At 37.9% G+C, this 19,531-nt stretch overlaps 1 protein-coding gene across 1 annotated transcript in view; it reads right to left on the bottom strand.

The window, feature by feature from the left end:
• The window catches only part of MAP3K15 (mitogen-activated protein kinase kinase kinase 15), a 91,737-nt gene that overhangs the window by 36,617 nt on the left and 35,589 nt on the right, over window positions 1-19,531 (bottom strand). Inside the window, exons 4-6 of the mRNA XM_034060128.1 lie at window positions 15,079-15,272; window positions 13,909-14,077; window positions 12,231-12,337 (exon numbers count right to left, since the gene is read on the bottom strand). Of these exons, the coding sequence (XP_033916019.1) occupies window positions 12,231-12,337; window positions 13,909-14,077; window positions 15,079-15,272 (470 nt within the window). The remainder of the gene's footprint in view (window positions 1-12,230; window positions 12,338-13,908; window positions 14,078-15,078; window positions 15,273-19,531) is intronic.

Raw genomic sequence — 19,531 nt, forward strand, 5'->3', positions numbered from 1 at the left:
ACAATAATCTACATTTTTGGGAAGAGTTATTGCCTTCTAAAGCAATCCCAAAAATAGAGGGCTAACCAAGGAAAATACACACCCCCAGCCTCCATTCCCCCAAAACAACCAACAACAGAAAGATGAAATTTAGGTGGCAAGCAACTTCTCTAAGTCAGCATAATGAAAATACTCTTGGATAATATGCAGAACCTATTATGCTGGACCATTTTCATCTCTTATTTGACATCCCACACTTTGTCAGACCTGCCTGTCTGACAGCTTATAATTTGTTTCAAGATGTCTTGAAACAGGTTTGTGGTATTATCAATACAGTAAAAGAGATTCCCTTAAATCCTCAAGGCTGTAGCACTGATATTTATTTTTCTCACCCAATATCAAATACATTAGCTTCCCCACCCTCCCCAAACCCCCTTTAAAGCCACACTCAAGGGAATCACAAAAATGGGGGTTGGAAGGTACTTCTGGAGGTCAATAGAATCTCCTCAGAGCAGGACCATCTCCTAGCACTATATGATAGCAACCTTGGCTTTGCCTGAAAAGCTGAATCTATTAAACCTCCAAGGATAGAGATACCACAGCCCCTCTGAACAGGGAAGCCGAAGTACATTATGATGTACAGTCATGGGAAGTAAACTGGTGTACCGGGTGAGATTGATTCTGCAAAGCAAATTCCCTGAATATGAAGTTTTATAAGCCGGAGCAGAATCCCAGAATGCTACTACAGAAAGGACCCGACCAGTTCATTTTACTGCTCCCTGGTTACAGGCCAGCTTGCACTGAAATACAAATGTCCCACATGGCATCACACAAACTAGTCACTTTGGGAATAAAATAGATTTTTGAAATATGCATTTTTCATTAGTGGTCTTCAACATTCCATCTCCATAGAATCATAGAATAGTTTGGGTTGGAAGGGACCTTCAAAGGTCATCTAGTCCAACCCACCTGCAATAAGCCGGGACATCTTCTACTAGATCAGGTTGCTCAGAACCACATCCAGCCTGGCCTTGAATGTCTCCAGGGATAAGGTGTATCCTAACGTTAAACAAGCCTGCATACACATGCAGTGAAAATGAGTCACTCTGCATGGTTTGCCTTGGGTTTGGGAGAGCAGTTTTTAAAACAGGTAATCACAATCTGAAAGTTCTTTCAAAATACAGTTTTACCTTTACAAAAAACATTTTAATGGTAAATGAGATAAAAAAGAAAAAAAAAGAAAAAAAGAATACTACTACAATTTATATAGAAGCATTGAAACAAAGCATATGCCTTGGGTAAGCTGTTAATAACTTTTTTCCCCTCCCACTGGTTTCTTTGTGAGCACGTTTTAGTTCTCTCCCTACAAACCTTGCCTTGTGAAAACTTGCACAGAAATGAAACAGAGAAAATCAGTCTAAATTATGTGAACACAATAACATGAAAGCTATTGCCAGTGATGAAAGAGGTCTGAGTTACTTATAAATACGAGGGCAATTATGAAAATATCCTAGTGGTTAATAAAACACCACCAAAATCCCCCCAACAAGCAAACTGCTAGGAATTAAAAGGAAATGGACAGAGACTAAAAATTGAAAACATCATGGTGCCTTTTTACAAATACCCAGCACACCAGTCTTCAATAGTGTGCATAGTTTTAGGCTGTATTTGAAAAAGAAACCAAAGTATTATGATTAGGGAAAAAAAAGTCAAATGAAGAAAAGAATGATCAATGGTATGAAATATTCACTGTATGAAGAAAACTTCAATAAACTAAGGCTTTTCAGTAAGACATAACTATATAAAGATAAATTAGTCTTAATGTTCTGTTGCCAGTTCAGTTTTGCCTGGTAGTTTATATTCTCCAGAAACTGCCCACTGATTTTCTTGTCAATTTGTTAATTTGCTCATCACAGTGTTGCCATCAGTTATCTGGCTGCTTACTCTGCCATGTGTCTTTAATCACAGAAGCAGTCTTCTCACTTCCCTCTCTACACAAGCCTCCTTTGTCTCCCCATCATAACCAGCTATCCACTCCTCCTTTACTGCTCTGAATCACTCTGTAGGGCTACAAACCTAGCACATCATAAAAATTAAAAAGCTTAGCACATCATAAAAACTTTTTTTTTTAAGCATGTGCATATAAATACATGTGCTAAACAAACAGAACTGAGGTATGATCAAGTTACAGTGTAACTTCAGCATTGTACCATGTGTTCTAATTGGCCAGTTTCTACCCCATCCCATCCTGCTGTCATATTTTGTCTTAATCCAGGGTTGGAGTCAGATATTCACAATGAGAGGTATTCAACTCAAATACTTTCCTCTGAAGCCAAGTGATAAGTTGTAAAATGAAGCAATATCGCTTCTTCAAAAAGCACACTACATTTAAAACCTTTCTACTATTGAGCAGTTGCGATGAGATTTTTGTGTCTCTCACAACCCTGTCCCATTTCTCAACATGCTCGCTCTCAGAACAAAGCTGCTGTTCTGTGACTTAGCAACTTCAGTCAGTAGAATTGAGGCTTGGATTTAGAAGCCCAGAGGTACTCTGTGCTGGTGAGACATGTTTGCTTGTTTCCATGGGGGTACAACTACACCACCAAGCAGTACGTCCTAAAGGATGCCCTCATGCTCTTTCCTTCTCTTGTACCTGCAGCATCCTCATAGCTATTGATATTTAAGGAATCTGAGACATTCTTAGATAAAAAAATTGTAGTTGTTAATGGAAACAGAAGCACTCCCTCACAAATCAGCCCTGTCCCCTTCCACCACTCCACGGTTCTCTAGGCCTCTACCCCTCTGAAGCACAAGAATAATTTGTTGAGGTTTGCTACTGTTTGCTCAAGTTTCCTGTGAGTTTGTACTAACGGAGAAAGGTTACAAAACCAGCAGTCAGCTTATTTGCAGAAAGCAGTATCTTAACAAATCTATCCTCTTCTTCCCTTCTAAAATTTACTTGACAAACGCAAAAAATTACCACTGCTGCCTCAGCAAGTCCCTGAGCTGCAAGCTGGTGGAAGCAGTGGGAATATTTAGGGAGATCTGCATTGCGCATTTTCCTGTCTTCATACTCTTCCCCACGTATGTGCTATTGACCACTGTCAGAGACAGTCTAAGAATCTAGACTAGAAGGAACTATGCCATGAACCACTTTGGCCCCCCTTACACTGTTTCTGTCCCCTAGCTCTCAAACATGATCCAGAAATCTTATTCATATCATAGCCTACCCCTGGAACAACTGTTGCCTTACAGCAAAATCCAAATTCTCCTTTTTTTTCTTTCTTTTTTATTTCATGGCTTCTTCCCCACAGCTCATTCCCCTTTTCCCCCCAACCCCCCATTTTTTTCCCCTGATCCTTCTCTCCACTTGCAGTCATCATATGGAGTCCTAGTTTTAAATATCCCCAAAACAAAAATTCTTCCTGCCTCATGGGCTGGTTTTACCAGCTTTGATACACTGGCACAGTTTAGGACCCAGAATTACACTCAGTGAACCAACAAAGTTAACAGGATCCCTATGGATTTCACTGGGACAAGAATTAGCTTGTTCCGCAAGTAAAAGCTGATACAATCCTTCCACCCTTTTGTTCACATCTTACCCTGTATGGCTTGTTTCCATCTGTCTAGCTGGAGACTATATACTATATAAAACCATATGTCAGTGAAAAGTCATTCCCTCAAGGAAATCCACCTTCGATTTCCTTTGTATTTCATGTTGACCTACTGATTTGATTTTTTTCTACTACTTTAATGCCTCTACAAGCAAACAGATATTCTGAAAAGCAATGCAAGGGGAAATAAATCAAAGCGTAACAAACAATTTGGAAAACATTTCTCATAAAGTCAAATACATTCAAAAAAAGCAACCTGGTTTTTCCACTCTATTCCTATGTGACTCTTGTTTTTTTGTTATTTCAGCCTTGATGCAGTTACCAATAGCTTACTACACATAGTTACAATTAAAAAAACCCTGATCACACTGTCACATTGCAGAAGAAAAGTCAGTCAGACAATTTAATCAATTAGTGTAAATACCACCTTTCATAAAATTAACTGGCCTTCGTATATGATACTGTACTCATTTATCATCACATACAATACCTTTGTCTACAGTATACATAATTAATTTGAAAATATGTCTTTTTTTTTCATTTTATTGCATAAAAATAGGGCACTATTAGTTAAGTATGCCGTAATGGCTCCACAGCAGATGATCTGAATTGCTACTAACCACACAGAAATATACAGAAAAAAATACTTCAAAAAATGTCTTACTTATTGAGGAATACAACTAATTTGAATTAGAGGCATTACACCAGCACTCTCACTTAAAACAAAAACCTAACTTGTGAGTTAAGACATTTTACCAAGGATGCAATTTGATTGTATAGCCTTCAATATTTGAAATAATGAATGAGGAAAACCAGATCCTGAATAGGGTTTTTCAGACTAGAACTAAATTTGCAGTTCTTGAGTTAGTTATGACAATGAAAAAAATAGTTTTCTTTGTTTACCTCATATACACTTCAGGTGCTTCATGCAAGTCACTCATATAAAATGAAGAACCCTATGATGTGTTTTTTACTAAGTCTGAGTAATTTCAGTACAGAACATTTTAAATAACCTAGTGTTTTTCAATGGGAATAATTTCCTATGGCTACTATTATTCACAATTACTAGTGATTTTCTCCTTGCACCCTGTTATGCCCTTCACTTGGTAATTGCCTTTTTTATTATTGTATTGGAATATGTTGCTTGTTAAAACACAGCATGCTGAGTTAAACAATAGTGACTGCAGCTGTCCTCATCTTTAATATAAGTGAAGATAGAGCTGCCTTGGAAAGAGACTGAGGTCTTCACAGCTCTGGTCTTATACCATGGCTGGGTTTTGTTTTAAAGTCTACTCTGTTTTGAACAGAATTTGGCATACCCTTTGGTCTGTTTACAAGCTTCTAGAACTTGGTAACTTGGTAAATAAGGCCAACTGGAAAATACTCAAACATAAGTGTACTGCAGATCATCAAAAACTTTGCTACGAAGCCAAAATTCATGAAGCAGATCCTAAGCTAACAGCCAGCTGACAAGGACACTTAATATTTGAATCAACTATATAAATAAAACTCAACTAAATATCTGTACTTTATCTACTACATATATACTGCAGCAACAGGAGATAAAAGAATATAGAACAAATTATCATATTTTTATACCACTCACTTAACCTGATTACATCAAGTAAAATTCACAGAAAATGATTGCAAAACTTTCCTTTCCCACTGGCTTTGATCATGCTTTGTACTGTCCATGTGCTTAATGTACTCGCTCAATGCTTTCAGATAATTCAAGGCAATATAAATCCCAGAACAGGAAACAGTTCATTTTAGTCTAAAATTATTACGAGAACTTATTCTATAAACTCTTTTTTTAAAAAATCACAGTTACTGCTTTCTTCAAAAGACTTGGTAAAAACAATAGTAGGGCTTTTTTAAAAACAAACAAACAAACCCCAACAGTAAGATTTTCTTTAACTGTTTGTTTTGTTTGTTTGTGTGTGTTTGGTTGTTTTTTTTTCCAGATGGATCAAAACTTTAACAGTCGCTTATAATCAATCCACATGATGCTTTAAAACGTTGAAATATTGTGGTTCCAAACACAAGAGTAATGAATTGAATATATGATACATTAACAAAATATATTAAATCACTTCATATGTCCATCTCCCTTGAGAAGAATTCTTGGGGAGAATCTTTTTTTTTAATTAAAAAAAAAAAGGAAGAAAACTGTAATGCTGGAGAAGCAGTTTTAACAGCATGCCACATACATGCAGGTATTATCTTTATCTTCTTAATAAAGACAGCCACTGCACTAGATTATTCAGGCGAATTACTTATTGGAGGGGTAGCTGGGTGTGTTCACACATTCAGATTCTGTAAGACATCAAATCCCAGAGTGAAAGTTTCCACAAAATAGGATAATTACCTAGCTTCTCTGTGTGAAAATCTAGAAGATCATCAACAAAGGTACACAGCAGAATTCAGCTATAAGAGCAGTACATGAAAGAGCTCATTTGGCAAGACCCACGTTGTAAGGCCAGTGATACTAACCTATGTCAGTGTTACCTACTGTGGCGGTAACTTGCATAGGAAAGCAGAGTGGACAAAAGTAACAGTGACATGCAAACCATGGCACACACAAAGAACACCCTTTAGAATTGTGAAACTCTCAAAGCTTCAGGAAAAAAAAAAAAAAAGAGAGAGGGAGATTCAAGTCGCCATTACAATGTAAATTCAGGCCCGTTACATGTCCTTGCCAATGTGAATTAAACTGTGTGATCAAGGGAAGGCCTTTGTGTGGGTTCGGTTTGGTTTAGAGGAAACACGACTACTGGTCCTGTCATACATGAGCTGGTTTTACTGTGAGGTTCTGCCATGAACTTTCATTCACTATTGTTGTTGAGGCCTCTGCTTCAGGAGCTGGGATGCAGGTAGAATAGAGGCTGGAATACACCTGAGGCAGCTGGAGGCCATCCTGCATGACTGTCTTCTAGCTTTCTACATGTCCTTTCACTCAAAGACACCTCAATTTGAAACATTTAATTAGTGAACTTCATATATCTATATGTTAGTTCCATATCTGTAAACGGAACATCACTCTTCTATTTCTCCATGATACGGTTATAAATTACTTAGATATGGCAGCAATAAACATTAGAGGACCCATTAGGAACTAATGGTACTTCATGCATGGACTGGAGGGCTGTGCCATACAATAAATGTGTTTATCATACAGCACTGTTACACCTTTAACAAGCAGATCAATACAAAATATTGAGATACTGACCAGGTGACCTCCAGCACCACACCAGGCAAAGCTCTCGAGGAGAAAAAAATCAGACAGCCGTCAATTAGACACACATTTAAACCAGAAGAAATAAAATGGCAACCTTAATTCAGAAATGTCTTAGCTTTCAAGAGTCTAGAACTATGAGAACATCCTTTCATGGTGGCTCACATACCTCGTCTTCTTACACAGTGCTTACCTCCCAGGCAAAGTATATCTGAAGCAAACAGCCATCTACCTCTGAAACACACAGCCCTCAGTTACACAATATCTTACTCCATAAGAAAGCTGTGAATACAAATATTGAAACATTCAGATTGCCCATTTGGGCTCAACTTATACCTAAAGATATGTTCCATTCTATGCCTAAACTAGTATACAATCAGACCTAAATCTCAGTTGGGAGGTAACAAGGAAAAACATCTTAAACCAACCCATGTCTGTTTAAAAAAGAGCACTCTACTCTGCTTGTATGTAGACTCAGAATTAATTAGCTTAAGACACTGGTAGAGGAATGACCTTTTGCTCCCTCAGACTTCTAAACAAGCAGCCAGGAAGATGACCTATTTAGGTAGGTCAGGCTTGGAATCAAGCACAAGCCTGTCATTGCTAACATCCTTTATTAGGTTCTGGTATTAGATATAAGTGATGGCAAATCTAAGACATGCTCAGTGCTCTGCTCTGAAATGTAAACCAGGGATGAAGACTGTTGATCTAGGAGAGAGTTGTGTGTAAATTCTTGGTATGTGAATCAGGGTACCAGAAATTAGCATTAAAATGTCTGCCTCCACTACATACTATAATAGTAAGTGTTTTAGCACATTTCTGCACAGTACTTTGTTGGAAAGCTCAGGTTTTCTTTGCTCATGATCCAAGTCAGGTCAGATCGAGGCTGGCTCTAAACCAGAAGACATGCCGCTAGCCAGAAGACATGCCGCTAGGCTGGAAGGGTTTTAAGACTGAAGTAAAATATCCCTACCCCTTCCCTTAGCTCAGCTTGTTAACTTGAACTCAACATGAATGTGGTACAGACTGGATCTGTGTCCACCTGATGTACCAGCAAAGACCCGATGCCCCCAGAAGCAACCCTTTATCACTTGCTGCCACATTGCTACCTCTACACAGCACAAGAATAGCACTGACCTGAAAATGCTAAGTGAAATTCACTGCCAACAGATCTCAGTTGCAGAGCCCAAGACTAAATAAATGAATGACTTTAATGATGGTCACAATTCTGGTACACCTTTGTAATGAAATTAAGCAAATATTAACTTCTGCAGGGTCACATATTCTTACAGATGTCAATTCTGTTTTCTTTATAATGTATTTTGCTCCTGGTAGGCTATGTCAGTTGTACTGAATAACATTAATACTGGGGGGTTTTATGCTGAAATTAATAGAATGTTAAGTGAAAACTCTGTTCTGTATTTTTATAAATAGATTCTGGTAGAACTTACTAAAGAGAATTTGTTTTTAAAACAGAAAAAGTGATTAAAAATATCATGGAAGTAAGATGGTAAAAACAACACTTACAGAGTCATTTTAAACTAAGTAAACTTTTTCAGAAAATTTTCTAGTCTTAACTTTTTACTTTTGTCCACCATTTTGTTTTAAGAAGGAATAAACACCTATAGAAGCTAAATTCTGCATTCTTACTAACAGAAAACTGGTCATTTAGTTTACAGAAAAAAACTTTTCTCTTTGAATGTTTAAATTGTTCCCAGAAGAACACAAGGATAGTCACACTGATTCATGCTAGTGATCAATTTAATGAAACCTATTGATGGGGAAAGCAAATTCATAGCAAGGAATTTTATCCTGTCTTACCAAGGTGCTATTGTCATTGCCAAACAGAATTTTTAATGGCACGAGGGTCGCATGCTTCTCAAAATACAAAGAATCTGAAGCAAGGAACTTGCCAATTATATTATGCACATCTAAATGTGCACAGTAAGTTTTAAAACCTGATCATATCAAAATATTTTTGCAAGAACAAGGCACAACTCTAGCATTATTCTTACTACGAAACTTAAAAATCTTGAGATAAGTTCCTGAAATAATTAAAAGTTGGGCAAATTTCTTCTGAAAAATAGGGCTAAATCCTTTGTGTTGACACCACTTCTCAAGACATTAGAATGATATCTTATGTAGACTTGCATTTCAGAAGTTTTATAAGATCAAGCCTGCAATATTTCCATTCAATAACAACAATAAAATGCAATAATAACAGTAACAACTACATGTCAAACACTGGTTTCTATTTTAAAGCACTGCCTTGTGTTGTACATTAAAAATTTTAGACAGTAAGTGCATTTCTTCCTTCATTTTTAAGCAGTCTAATGAGAAAATTATCTTTCATCAGAGCAAACTGCAAACTATGTAAATAGATTCTCTCTGTCTTCATCTATTCAGATAAAATTTTTCTGAAAGGTACACTTCAGCACAACACAGCAGACTCACTGGTTAACTGCTGGTTAACATAGCTGGTTAACCAGCTATGACTTAATGGTCTATGATACCAGAGAGAGAATATAGATACTTGATGTTCACTTTCAGTCTTTAAAAAAACCCAACAAACTACAAAAGCTGAACTACATGTAGGAATCATATTCATATACTTGGTATCAAGAACTTCTTCTTATAAAAAAGGCTTTGTCGTTATCTAAATTTGGGTTACAGTTCCAAGCATGGGTCAGTTACCTTTTTCTGTGGGATATTTGGACATTGTTTGACACCTGATACATTTCTTCTCCCAGAGGTAATTCTCAATGTAATCAATTCACTTTTCAGAACTTGTTTTCTTTTTTAATAAAATAGGCATAAGTAATTTCAAATGTCTTTTAATTTCAGCTTTGAAAAAACATCACTATAGCTAGCTGTCACAAAAGCGTAGACATTAGAATCATGAGGAGTATCAGTCACACCCTATGCTGTACATTCTATATATTCTGTATTACTCATTACTACATTCCTTCTAAGATCACTTTGAGCTATTTGCTGCTGCATAATTCAGATGCTTACTCAGCCTATTAACAAACTACCAGATCCTTTTGAAAAATAACTGTTTTACCTGGTTTTCCTGTACTTCCCTGAACTTCCTGCTGGAATGTTCTTCCTGAACTTCCCTGTGGGAACGTACTGCATTCTTTGTTCCTGGAACTTGTATACAGTTGCATAAGACTGATTTTATTTTTTTGTATTTTTTTTGAGAGAACGCATTCTAGAAAATGCTGTGAAAAAAACCGTTGACACAGAACTGATGCAGTGATATCCAATATTTTCTAAGTAATGATTTTACACTTACTTCTAAGTCTGATGAAACTGACAAATGGCACCAGACTTATTAGCATTTTCCATTAAATGCCACAGGAACTGTTTTTCTAGACCCATTATTGAGCTCTTAATCCCTTTGACATATGCTCAGTGAAGCATGAGTTCACTAAGGGGAAATTCTGCATGACCAATTTGGTGGCCTCCTATGATAAGACTACAGAACTGATGGATGGGGTAGAGCAGTTGACGTCATCTACCTGGACTTGTGCAAAGCATTTGACACCGTCCCACACAACATCCTTGTCTCTAAATTGGAGTGTCATCAATTTGATGGATGGACCACTTGGTGGACAAAGAACTGGCTGGATGGCAACACACAAAGAGTTGTGGTCAATGGCTCAATGTCGGATGGAAACCAGTAATGAGTGGTGTCCCTCAGGGATCAGTGTTGGGACCGGTCTTGTTTAATATCTTTGTCGCTGACATGGACATTGGGATTGAGTGTGCCCTCAGCAAGTTTGCCAATGACACCAAGCTGTGTGGTTCAGTTGATACGCTGGAGGGAAGGAATGCCATTCAGAGGGACCTTGACACGCTTGTGAGGCGGGCTGATGCCAACCTCATGAAGTTTAACCATGCCAAGTGCAAGGTCCTACACCTGGGTCGGAGCAATCCCAGGCACAGCTACAGGTTGGGCAAAAAAGAGAATTCAGTGCAGCCCTGCAGGAGAAGGACTTGGGGGTGTTAGTCAATGAGAAAATGAACATGAGCCAGCTTCAGTGTGTGCTTACAGCCCAGAAAGCCAACCGCATTCTGGGCTGCATCAAGAGGAGTGTGACCAGCAGGTCAAAGGAGGTGATCCTGCCCCTCTGCTCTGCTCTTGTGAGACCTCACTTGGAGTATTGTGTGCAGTTCTGGTGTCCTCAACATAAAAAGGACATGATACTGTTAGAACAAGTTCAGAGAAGGGCCACGAGGATGATGAGGGGACTGGAGCACCTCCCCTATGAAGACAGGCTGAGAAAGTTGGGGCTGTTGAGCCTGGAGAAGAGAAGGCTGCGTGGAGACATCATAGCAGCCTTCCAGTATCTAAAGGGGGCCTACAGGGATGCTGGGGAGGGACCATTCATTAGGGACTGTAGTGATAGGACAAGGGGTAATGGGTTGACAACCTAAACAGCAGGAGGTTTAGACTGGATCTAAGGAAGAAATTCTTTATTGTGCGGGTGGTGAGGTACTGGAATGGGGTGCCCAAGGAAGTTGTGAATGCTCCATCCCTGGCTGTGTTCAAGGCCAGATTGGACAGAGACTTGGGTGATATGGTTTAGTGTAAGGTGTCCCTGCCCATGGCAGGGTGGTTGGAACTAGATGATCTTGTGGTCCTTTCCAACCCTAACTGTTCTATGCTTCCGTGATTCTGTGCCATCCTGATGCTGCCCAGTGCTGATTTTTAGTTAGGTTGCAGGTCACAATTTTTAATAGCATGTGGATTTTATCTAACAAGTTCCTTTTATTACTAATGTGATTTTATTTTCATAAGATCTATTTTCTACAATAGAAACTTAATATATATTCTTTAGAAAAAAACCCTAACTATTGTACATAAGCATGGCAGATATCTGCAGCTAACCAGAAGAGTTCAGAAATATTTCTGCACTTCTTAATGTAGCAAAGCACCTGTAGGTCCAGATCACCTTTCAAGGTGCTTTTCAAGAAAGATGTATCATGAATGTGTATTCAAGAATCAAGCTTGTTACATATTACTTTAATAACTCAGCCAGAACTCTGTCATGCTAAACTTTTCAAGGTGTTCAGAATCATCAGTGTCTCAGAATAAACAATCTCAGCCTGATCAAGAATCTATTGCTATTGCTGGAGTCTTTCACAATTACTCAAGTGGCCCTCGGAACAGATTCACTCTCATCAGGTTCCTGACAAAATGATGGTTGTTGAAAAATAATTATTTCAAAAGTTACAAGCTGTCCTGGTGCACAGGGATTAAAGAAAAAATTACTACAGTAAATATCTGTGTGCAGAAAGGGAAAATAATTTGGTTATTATCTGCCCAATAAATTTATACATAAGCCCATATGGAACAGCAATAAAATGAAATAACTTCAATCAATCACCCTTACCTATTCAATGCAAAAGCATAATGAAATTTAATGTTGTGTTGATCAGCCAGATCACAGGTAGGAAGCATTTCCAGTGTTTCTACCAGCTTCACCATAGCATCATAATCCTGGTATGAATTAAAAAAGAAAATAAAGAAAAGAAACTGAAAGCAGAGGAAAGCATCACTAAACCAGAACATATAATGACTGCTAGACAGTATCTCAGGTGACTTTTTCCAGAAGACTCAGTGAAAGAGCCACAAAATCTGTGTAAGGAAATGAACAGGGATTTTGTCCATCCATATCAGTACTTGCTTCTTCCTCATTTCAATGCCACTGCCCAAATTACTGATTCCCTCTGGCCAGTTTGATCAATTACACTCCCAGCAATGGGAAGAAGAGATGGTGAGCCTGGCTTTTTCAGGCCTTTACTGAGGATTTCTGATGAATGACACTTCATCAGGTCATTGCACACTAGGGCACAGTTCATTCTGCAGCATGTCAACTGATTGTGCATTCATTTTGATTTTTCAGGGGTAACTTGCATATACATTGCTGAAGAGGGCAGTTTACTGACATCAGCAAATTGCTTCATGTTACTTAATTTGTTTGTTGAAAATATGTTTTGATAGTATTACATTTCTCAAGGAAGAAGACCACTCAAAGGAATGCAAATGATCACCAGAGCTGATCAAAATGAAGCTGGATGAAGTGCTGCAGGAAAATATGCATCTCAGAACGGAAAGTTGGGTAATGCAGGAAGATGTGGTCACCCAGTGCTCTCATGACCCATTTATACTTACAAAATAACCAACCTAACAGCATTACAGTACCTAAAGGGATGTCTACAGGAAATACAGAGAGGGACATACAGAAGGGCATATAGTGACAGGACAACGGGGAATGGCTTTAAACTAGAAGATTGGGACTAGATATTAAGAAATAATTCTTCAGGGTGGTGAGGCCCTGGAACAGGCTGTCCACATAAGTTGTGGCTGCCCCATGCCTGGCAGTGTTCAAGGCCAGGTTGGATGGGGCTTTGAGTAACCTGATCTAGTAGGAGGTGTCCCTGCACATGGCAGAGGGGTTGGAACTGGATGAGCTTTAAGGTTTCTTCCAACTTAAACCATTCTACGAACCCTAATAATTCTATGAAAAAAAATTCCATAGAATGGTTGGAAGTATGTTTTAAAAGGATGTCAAACACACAGACTGTCAGTTTGGAAATACATGACACAAGCTGTGTTTTAGCAAAAGCAGATTTAAAAAAAATCAAAATGTTTCTTTGAATGATAGTCTGCAACTTGAGCACCTCTGGCCAATAGAACAAATGTATTTTCTTCATTTCTAAATGTATCTGATTTTGAGGGCAAGGGAGGAAAGGGAGGCAAGGGAAAAGCAAGCATCTTGCTTCACTAGGGAATAGTTACTGAGGGTTTGATGGGAAGGGAGGTTTAGGTGTTTAAAAATTACTAAAACCAAAGGAGTTGACCTCAGGGAGTCTTTTTTCTGTTTCTCTTGTTCACAGGCAAAATAAATAAGAGTCCAAGGCCCTTGAACTGCCCAAGCAGTTAAGTCAAACTGTTAAACAACGTAACAATTCAGTGTCACCTTTGAACCACTGTTTAACAAACAGTGAAGTACAGTAGGACGAATGAGCCAAAATCCCATGGTAAAATAATCGTCTTTAAGAACATACCTGAATATCTCTGTAAGAAAGAAGCAGGTTTATGACAATGTCAGAAGTCAGCACTTCAGTGTTATCCATACGAAGCTTAATCCTGGCCAGCTCCTTAGCCAGTTCATCTCCTTGATACTTCTCTCTAGCTTTTCTAATATCATTCAGCAGTGTTTCTTTATAATAGGCACTACAGAAATAAACGATAGACATATAGGAAGAAGACTGACAGATATTTCTTATTTTGCTTTTTTTTACTTTTGGCATAATTTCCAACAAGTGCTATTTCCTCACAGTGGGGTGCACATAAAAATTTTCCATGAAGTACGTGATATACCCAGCAAGGTGCCAGAGAATAGCAGACCTGCCATGGGTGGAGATGTGAGGAGGGTGTATATATAGGCAGGCTCATCTATGGTATTCTAAGAGTGCGACCAGGTGAGAAAAGGAGGTTTTTAGGTGAGCCTTTCACTGGGGTGGGATGGCAAGGAGGAAAGAGAAAGGAATCCAAGGGCCCTCAGCACTACATCATGGCCCACACACTAGGAAAAAGAAAACCAAAAAGCTCAGTCTTTCACTATGTTTTACAGAAATACAAACAAAACCAGACTAGCTTCAGAAAACAAGGTGAGCAATAGAGAGAGACTTTAATCTCCAGCCTCAATCCTCAAAACTACAAGAGTCCCTTGTAAAAGTGGCCAGTGTCATGTTTATTAGCTGATATTAAAAGGCTAATGTTAAAAAAACCCAAACACCCCAAACAAACCAAACAAAACCAAGCACCACCACCACCAACAAAAACCAAACCATCAAAGTTACCTTTGATTGCCTATTGCTGCCACATTATTTGGTGACAGAAAAGGACAGTGTTTGGCTTTAAGCTCTATGAAGAGGCTATGATTTATCTCCTATTACAATCTTCTGCGCTGTAATTTATACTTCACCTAAACCAGGGATTGCCTTTGCTTATTGATGATTCAGAAAGTAACCATTAATCAGGACAGCAATACAGAAGGCTTAAAAATAGCAGTTTTTAAAAAAACTATATTAAATGCAATGAATAATAATAATAAATCATCAATACTACTATAAATTTTGCTGGGGTTTTTTGTTGGTTGGTTGGTTGATTGGGTTTTCATAAGGTTCAAGAGACTATCAAAGGTTCTGGAGATGTATGTTTAGTAAAATTACCATGATGTAACATGGACATCCTTGAGAAGGCTGATAAACTTATCCACCAGTGGGACACATAGTGGCCCCAGGATATTGTCCCAGCTGGGCTGCATATACTCAGAAGCTCTTCGCTGGGCATCACTTTCACAGCAAAAGTAGTCAGCAGAAGGTGTGATGATGTATGGAATAAAGTAATAATTACCACTGGAAGCCTAAAATAAAAACAGGCACAGTTTAGAAAACAAACAAAAGTAGAAATATGCTTGCGTACACACAGAATCTTTTACTGTCAGAAGAAACAGCTAGACTGGCACTAGTGCATTATGAACCTTTAGCGCACTGTTTAACACAAGATTTGCAAGCATTAAATTAAGGGAATTTTTCATGGAAGAGTTAAAAATATTAACAAGGGTTATATTTTCCTTATTAACAAGGGTAATCTGTTAAGCAACAATACAACTAAACCATTCAATACTTTTTGTATGGACCCTAATACAGTCTGGCAGTGAAAAGCTAACCTTCTGCTCCCAAATTTTGGGTGTCTGAGATGTACTTGCATCCTCTAGGCTCTCTCTGTGCTAGGAAGCATATGACACAGAGCTCCCCACAAAGAGAGAGAGAGAGAGACAGAAACACAAGCATTGGAAAGACTTTATGGAGGTGTTTAATCCAGAGGAGCCTACAAAATATTTGCTGCATGCTACCTTCAAATACCAAACCAACCAACCAAGAAAACCTGGAAATGTTTCATAATGTATGTAATACATTTAGCACAAAATTCTAGAAGTAAAAAACTAAAGTCCTAAACATGCCACATAAAAAGTGTAAACGTAATCAAGGTGCTGAAAGGGGAAGCAGAAAATACCCTTCAGAGCCCTGAACCAGCAAGTTCAGAGTCTTCAGCTCCTGAGCAAGACTCCAAAAAACAGATAACTGCAAAGTTTTCCACAGCTACAAGAAGCATCAGTTTTGAGCTATGACAATTCTCTGCTGTTTAAAAGTAAACTATTCATTTCAGAATAACTAGACAGGAGCACTGAAGCATGGGTCAGTATGATACATCTAACACAAAAAAGTACCACTAAACATGCTTCAAACTCCACCTTGGGGATATGAAGGCATCAAACATACAGAAAATCATACCTTTCGTTTTTTCATAGCATCTAGGCCGGCAGTAAAGCCATAGCCATTTAAAGTCATCTTGAACAATGGGAGAATGCTGAGATAATGGAATTAATGGATATGAAGATGGCAAATTTTTATAGGCATTAATAAACTAGATGAGAAATAAACTGTTTATGGGAAGCTAACAATGTAGGGCATGCAGTTACTAAAAATACAGATGGAAAACCCCCCTGTATCAGTACATTCTGTTGTTGATATAAGTCTGTAAAGATTTAGAATTTTAAATTATTTCTAATAAAGATCAAACCACAATCCTTCCTCATAAATACTACAGTACCTTATGTCTGCTGTAATGTCGTGGTTTAAACCCAGTCAGCCACACAGTTTCTACTCCCCACCACTCTTTGTTTCATTCCTCCCCCCTGAGAGATGGGGAGGAGAATCAAAAGAATGTAACTCCCATGGGTTGAGATAAGAACAGTCCAGTAACTAAAGTATAACACAAACCACTGCTGCTGCCACCAATAATAATAATAATAAGGGAAATAACAAGGGAAGAGAATACGATACCACCTGCCAAAATGAGCCCCACCAAGAAGAGAGTTCCCTTCCAGGTAACTCCCAGTTATCTCCCAGGCATGACGTGCTATGGTATAGAATACCTCTTTGGCTAGCTTGGGTCAGGTGTCCTGTCTCTGCTTCCTCCCGGCTTCCCCTCCTTCCTGGCAGACCATGAGACTCAAAAAGTCCTATGCCCAGTCTAAACATTTGAGCAGTAACTAAAAACATCGGTGTTATCAGCTCTGTTCCCAGGCCGAAAGTTAAAAACACAGCACTGCACCAGCTACTACTGCTAAACCCATGACATGTAACAATGTAATTATCTGTTGCAATGTCATCCTTACTTCCTACCAAAAAAGGTGGAAAATTTGCAACTGAAACCACTAGTATTTAAAAGCAATTTAGTCTCCAGTTTATTCAATAAACACTGAATTCGGTACAAAACAAAAGCTGTTTGTGTATAAACTCTATTCTTAAACCTGTAATAATGAATTAGCTCTTCCTGCAATGGAAAAAAAAAAGAGATTTGAAAGTGTGACATATTTTGTGACATAAAAGGAACTGCAGTCATCTAACGAAAAGACAAAGCAGTTTTTCAGAAAAAAATTAAATGACATTTGTGAAACACTGTATTAATCTTATGCAGCCAACATCTCATCTATTTGATCTTGATTTCTTGCCTCTGTGGATAGGAAAATCTATACAATTAAAAACATTTTTATCCAGGACAAACACATTTTTCTGTGCAGAGAAGAACTCTGCACAGATTTGAGCATGTTACTTTGTCTGAAAGTAACCAGCTCTGGTTTTCTAACTTATAATAAATTATAAAGCTCCTTCATGTAGAGTATGTGGCCTTTCTAAGAGTCTTTCTTATCTTCATTACATAGAAAACCAGTTCTGTCCATGTGCTTTTCTTATACTATTAAAGATTAGAGATGGCTTTAATGGTTAGAGAAGGAAGATACCATCCTGGCTTCTTATTATTATCTACTCAGGAAGCTGGTCTCTGACACCATAAGCTAATAATTGTGAAAATGACTGTGCTGTCATATACCACCTATTGCTTTTTAGGATGATGGCACAGGTGAGTATGAAGTAAAATATATAGAAATTCAAGCTCCAATATATAATACCTATAAATTATGAGTTATTTAACTGTAATAGAATTATAACTTTATAGTTTATGAAGACTATATGCTGAGCTGGTTTATTTCAGGATTAGTAGTTGAGCTGTTCTTATTGTCTTATTTTGAGAAATATTTAAGTTAAAAATAACAAAAATCAAGCAGACTGAAAAAAATAAAAGCAAAAGCTGTTAGTAGCTCATCTACCAGTAAATAATGTGTGCTCAGTATGCTATTAATGACAATTTCTCATTCAACAACACTTCAAAATCTAGCACAAAAGGAGCCCAAAATTTAGGAACGTAGGAAAAACAGGAAATAACAGAAACCAAGTTGAGAAAGGGACCTGTTCTTCAGGGAAAAGTGGTTAAAGGCACTAATCACAGAGTCATGCCTTTGCTGAAGGGCTGAGTTAGGCTCACATAGGCCATTTTTAGGCTCTAGACAAGGCAGGCCAAGTGTAGACTACTTTTCATACTTTTCATCCTAAAACACTCTTCTAGGCATTTTGTAAATGCCGCTAAAAGTAAATTTTTGATCTTACTAACCTAATCAGTTTTTTTAATTGCACTGCTAACTATTCCAGTACAACTGTCACTGTGATAGACGCAACACTAGAATTAAAGTTTAGGAGTTCTTTTTTTTCTCTTCCCCCCCCCCCCCCCCCCGTAAATAATGTTGAGTAAAATCTCTGCATTTTTAGAGAGGCAGTTATGCCTAAACAGCGAAGAGCACAATTCTTTAACTTAAGCTCTGCAGTTCATTTTGCTACTTATTCAAGCATCAAGAGCATTAGGAGTGCTTAGCCTACCTTATCAAGCAGTTACAAGGAAAACACATAGGATAACAGAAAAATAACTGCACTCACTCAAAGAAGTCACAAAGTTTTGAGGGTTTAGGGAGTTTAATCCACTGTTGCCTTAAGAATTGAAGTTTTCACTATAGTTTTCTGTGATATCACATTACTGTTCATCCTGCAGTACAGTTGACCAAGACTTTTAAAAAATACTTCCTCTTCTAAAGTTGAATATACACAGTATTTTTACGTAAAGGCTGTGAAGAGAGATTATCACAAGCCAAACATTCTGGATGCTGGGATCTAGCTTGCAAGGAAAGAGTACTCCAAGATAAGAATTACCTTGAAGAAAAGATCCTGCCAAGCACTATTCTTAAGGGATCCTTAAGATAGAAATGCTGTACATTTTTAAATGCCTAGAAACACAGTTATAAGATGGCATATCTGTTCAACAGGAAGCAGATTTAAAGTAATACATACTTTGTCTATCAGATAACCACTGTGGTATTCAGGAGGTACTTGAACCCGAAGAAAAGCTTTGTGGTTGGCAACCTACTCCAAATAGAAGTAAAACAACAAAAACGAAAACACCACCACAAAACAGCATAAGAATCAAAAAGACAGACATGACACATTAATAGAGAAATTATTAAAGAAACAACACAAAATCAATATAGATATTTATAGCAAGTCCATTTATAAGACCAAGAAAACAGCGCAATACTCTTCCTACCCAGAATATAAGATTTGTTTGTCTACATGATTTGTCTATTCATCTCTTTGTGTCATCAGAAACATACTTTCAAGTCTTACTTTTATGAACCTATCAGACTGATTACATGATTAGTTAACATTAGTCCAA

Source organism: Melopsittacus undulatus, chromosome 2 (genome assembly GCF_012275295.1).
Source record: "Melopsittacus undulatus isolate bMelUnd1 chromosome 2, bMelUnd1.mat.Z, whole genome shotgun sequence".
Lineage (NCBI taxonomy): Eukaryota > Metazoa > Chordata > Aves > Psittaciformes > Psittaculidae > Melopsittacus > Melopsittacus undulatus.